At 44.4% G+C, this 5,096-nt stretch overlaps 1 protein-coding gene across 1 annotated transcript; it reads left to right on the plus strand.

The window, feature by feature from the left end:
* Positions 1–1,796: 1,796 nt before the first annotated feature.
* Positions 1,797–2,489, plus strand: LOC112876101. Its single transcript, XM_025940144.1, has one exon. It carries the CDS (start codon positions 1,883–1,885, stop codon positions 2,231–2,233), a length of 351 nt encoding a protein of 116 aa, XP_025795929.1. The 5' UTR covers positions 1,797–1,882; the 3' UTR covers positions 2,234–2,489.
* Positions 2,490–5,096: the final 2,607 nt, after the last annotated feature.

The following is a 5,096-nucleotide window of genomic DNA, read 5'->3' on the forward strand; positions in this document are numbered from 1 at the left end:
AAGCCAAAGCGGTCATAACCCTCCCTAATGAGGAAACGCCTTAGCCAAGGACCACATATATCAATATGCCTCAAGAGGACCGAGCTATACCCCGATGATGCAACCCCTCTTGCCCTTTCGGTAAGATTATCATAAGCTAAGGTTTCTAATTAATTAGCCAAGACCAGAGCCATGTAGTATTGTGGTTGCACTGTTTTCGTGGATGGTTCTCCATGTTCCAATTAATGAAATAATCTTAATTATCACCAATAAAGTATTCCATAACATGTATAAGCCAGTGTAACATGATTTTCAGGTTATCCAACTGGTTTTCAGGTATGTTATGAAACAAGTCGTAGGGTGCGTCGAGTCAAAATGGAATCTGCCCCTCCCACATCAGGGAGAGATGCCTCTAGGCCCTCTCCAAGTGTAGGAATTGAAAGTGCATGGCCATGCCACGACTAAAGGTTAGTTGGTGAAATAAGTTCTACACGGAGCGAGATATGGTTAAGTTGACAAGGGTAGCACTACACTTGCCTCGTACTTGGCTAGGTGTCGTGTGGGTGAAGGATATTTGTATTGACGAGTGTCATAGGTTATGTAAGATATGATCTTCGTGAACCTTCGGTAGTTAGTACGTCTTGCTAGAGGCCAATGCTAACTATTGACTTGAAATAGTTTCCGGGTCATGACTCTTGGTTACGTGAACCCACAGGGTCACACACTTAAAGGGTTAGAACATAAATCTGCTTGCATAGTTGACTCTGGTGCAAGTGAGACTGTTGGGTATATGACCTAGAGCCAATCGGATTGGATTTGCTAATGGGCTTTGATGGATTTGATCCATTATGGTACTAGAGTCTTAATGAGCCACAAGGTTGAAGGCCCATTAGTGACCACTATATACATGGACGTGAGGATTGGAAAACCCTAAAGGGATGAACAGTACCGCCGCCGCTACAGTAGCCACGGGTGAACAGTAGCCGCGGGTGAACAGTGCTGCTGCAGCCCCCTTCCGCCCGTATCCTCCATATCGCAACCGCTTGTGAGGTGCTAGCACATCTACATTTGGTGTTCGTGCCCTGTACATATGGACTGCTGTGGAGGTGCTGTTCGTTTGTGCACTTACGATTGCTTCCCGACATCGACTACTCGCGCATCGCCAAGTCTTCCGATGCGCCACGTGACGGGAAGGTACAAGGTCCATGATCCATGACTCGCAAGTGATCCTGTGCAAGCCTGGTTAAATTGTTGTTTGTGCTAGTGTAGCGTTCCACGTTTCCTAACAATAGCTACTATAAATTTCATCCTTGAACTTCATACCATACTTACGTGTAGCTACTATAAATTTCATCCTTGAACTTCATACCATACGTACGTGTAGTCATACTCGCGTAAGGGGCAGGGTCTCAATTCATAGTTGTTCTTGGTTGTCGTCAATGTGCCCTACTTGCCTTTTTTGTGAACAAATCATAGACCCGAGAGCATTTGAGGCCATTGGATCCCTAATGGTCTAGAGGGGTGAAAACGTGATAATGCTATATTACTATTCACATGACTCATGTTTTGGACCCGGTTATTAGCTTCAGACAACTAACAAGGAGCAAGATATGCTCGAATCACTAGACAGAGATTGTTGCCTCTACTTGCTGTAAAAACGAAATAAACTATTGTCCAATAATAGACAGCATCGACAGCTACAACGTGGTTTGGCGGTTTCTGGTAGTGCACATGCTCTGCACGTTCCATGCCGCTACCGTCCACACAGCAGCTTCTATGAAAGGAGGCAGAGGTCGGCATGGGTCGTCACTCGTCAGCCCATACAGGACCGCCCATACGAGTCACAGACTATCCCAGCTGCTTCCTTCTCAAACAAAGCTAGCTGACCTTCAATTTCAGCACCATGGCGCCGGCGAACCTCGCTGCGGTGCTCGTCCTCGCCGTTCTCGTCTGCGCCTTCGCCGCTGCGCCTACTGCCGCGAATTACTCAGGCGGCGCGCCCGCGCAGGAGAGCTGCCCGACGCAAATCCAGTACTTCACCAACTGCCTGGCCCGTGACGAGATCCGCGAGCAGTGCTGTACCGTGGTCGACAACCACAACTGCCTCTGCCTGCTGAAGCGGCAGGTGGAGGTGCCCTGCAGGCTGCACCGCCACCACCAACGCAAATGCGGCCCGATCGCAGAGCCTGCCCCACCCAAGGTGAAGCTGGCCGAGCTGCAGCACCTCCCGTGCTTCAAGGACCTCAAGTGCTAAAAAGCCTAGCCGGCCGTTTCGCGCACGTATGCTTCGGTGTCTCGTTGTTCACTTGTTGCTTCTGTTTTTTTATTCCTTTTGCTGTTGATGTACTAGTGTACCGACTGGGCTTTGTTGTGTCCGTGTAAGCTTTCTTTTTCGTTTGTCACCCTCCTCCCATATATATATGAACGTAATGTGGTTCTGGAACTCTCCTTAAGGGAAAAAACAGTAGTAGTGACTTTTACCTATCATGCATTTCGGCCTACACTTTTTAGACATTGAGTGCATAGTTGTCAAAATATCAATTCTTCTATCGGGCGATTTTATGACTTTATTCAGTTGATTCCTATGATTGTATTAAGTAGACCTACGATTTTATACTTATATAAGAGTTATGAACCTACGACTTGCGATCCTTCTTTTATACTTAACTTGTGATCTTTATTCTCCAGTAACGACAATATATAAGGGTTCCTTGGTATCTTAACATGTGGACATCTCTACTGAGCTCTCCCACAGTCCTCATCAACTAGATCTGCAACAGTGAGCCACATGCAGACTAACCTTTCTCTTTGCCAAATCGATGGTTTGATAGTTGCGCCCACGACTATCTTCCCATCACGTACCCATGCCTCCCGTGACTCCAAAGTCATAAGTAGGGATGGATTCAGAACAAATTCGAAAATGCTATTTATGACATTTTAATTTGAATACCAATATGAATATTATCGGATACAAATACAAAAAGAGTAATTCAAATTCGGATTCTCATTCGGATGCCTATTCAATTTGGAAGAATACAAGTACAAATTTGTCTTATCCAAATCTTTAATCTGCAATCTAATCCATCAGGCAATTTTATCCACGTCACTTAAATAACTTCTCATTTCTAGCATCAGATGGGGTTTCTGGGGCTCTTTAATTGTGTGGAATGGTAACACATTCAATGGTATTGTAATCTTTGAGAATAAGTTTGCAGCACAAAAACTCTTGAGTTTACATCTCACACTCAGGAGCCCCTTGGATCCTAACAAATGTTTATGCTCCCTGGACTGGTGAAGGTAGGGTGCTGTCTACTGGCTAGTAGTGGGTGACTTCAATCTTATGAAAAGGATAGAGTAGAGAAATAGGCCCAGGGCAAATGTAAACAACATCCTCATGTTTAATGAATCCATAAGTGCTCTGGAGCTTATAGAAATTCCCTTAAAAGGTAGAAGGTATACGGGTACTTGGTCCGACAAACAAGGTCCTCATTTGCTCGGGCGTCTTGACTGGTTCTTTATTTCAGTTGCTTGGGCCACCAATTATCCAAATACTTTAGCCCATTCATTAGCAATGGAAACATTGGATCATGTGCCTTGTGTAGTAACAATAGGAACAGATATACCAAATGCATGAATTTTCAGATTTGAAATTTATTGGATGGAGCATGATGACTTCTTGTCTATGGTACAACATGGTTGGTGTTGACCCGTACGAAATTCCTTCCGGGGTCGGTGCCCTTGTAGCTGTAGGCGACATGCCTTGTTCCTTCCTTTCCCACTCCTTCCTCACCACGTCCAACATTTTGCTGAATCCTTGGTCCTGAATCTTCCATTCCCCATCCATCTCCCCCTTTCTTTGATCCCAGCGCACTCCCATCTCCTGTACACGCATTTCCCTGCCATCTGGTACTTGGTTTCTCCAACCCTGTTTGCGTCAGTTCGATGGAAACTCTGCTGCCTGATCCACTTCCCACCAGATTGAGATGTTAGACGACCCAAAACCACCTGATCCACCAGATAGGCACTACAAGAAACAATTTAACCTGTGATAGATTTTCCGTGACGTTTTCACTTAACGTCATATATATGGTAACGGCCCATCCGGGCTTAGAGTTTGGGCTAAGATTCCATGACAGACCTCCGATACCGTCATAGAGTGAATCACAGATGGCGTGGACCCGCCCGTCATAGTAATAGAAAATAGTATCATTCGTCATAGAGTACTTAACTACAATAGTGATAGAAAATAATATCGTAGGTGGGCCACAACACTGTGATGTTTTAGCAAATTAAAAATCAGGCTTATCGTATGGCAACCACAGGCTTATTTTTGATGTGTTACTTCACAATAGCACTGAGAAAAAAGTAAACCAACATGAGGTTTGAACCATGGTCTCAAGGGGCGGACTTAGAAGCTCTACCACTACATTGCATATTTGTTGGTTGATCCATAACTCTTTTTCTAACCTTAGTTCTTAATAAAATGATTGTGGTCCGTTGTTGGTATGATTTTCACCTGTATTTTGCTGACTATCTTGATTTTTTTACTCGTTATAATATCTGTATATTCGCTTGGGGTTAAAATGGGCTTGGCCCATGCATTGTTGTGTTGACATGTGTTGTTTTATATTTTGGGCTGTAATATGGGCTTTGTGGCTTATTTTGGGCTAGAATTGTGACTCTAAAAATTGGCTGAAAAAATAGCCCAACTAAGTGACCCATTTCTAAAATGGGCCTATTAACAAATTGGCTACCAATGCCACGTGAGCAGCCATGTCTGTCCATGTAATCGATGTTTGCCACATCATCAACCATGTTACCAGCCATGTCATTGTCCATGTCATCATCACCAGCCACGTCAGCGGACACGTCATTAGCCATGTCATCAGCCACGCCATCATTATTATCCACATCACTAGCCATGTTAGTCGCCACATTATCATCATTGTCCACATCACTAGCCATGTCAGATGCCATGTCAATATCCATATCACTTAAGGGTGACATGGCAATTTTATCCATGACGAATATAATCTACGTGGCAACCATCTGTGACGTTTATTTTGTTCATTGATACTGGGCTTGGGTTGGGTTGAATGGGCCTAAAAACATTTTAT

The sequence above is a fragment of the Panicum hallii genome, chromosome 9 (assembly GCF_002211085.1).
Source record: "Panicum hallii strain FIL2 chromosome 9, PHallii_v3.1, whole genome shotgun sequence".
Taxonomy (NCBI): Eukaryota; Viridiplantae; Streptophyta; class Magnoliopsida; order Poales; family Poaceae; genus Panicum; species Panicum hallii.

What these genes read in the sequence shown, in the direction of transcription:
- LOC112876101 (XM_025940144.1), top strand. Translation starts at nt 1,883, where the DNA reads ATGGCGCCGGCGAACCTCGCTGCGGTGCTCGTCCTCGCCGTTCTCGTC.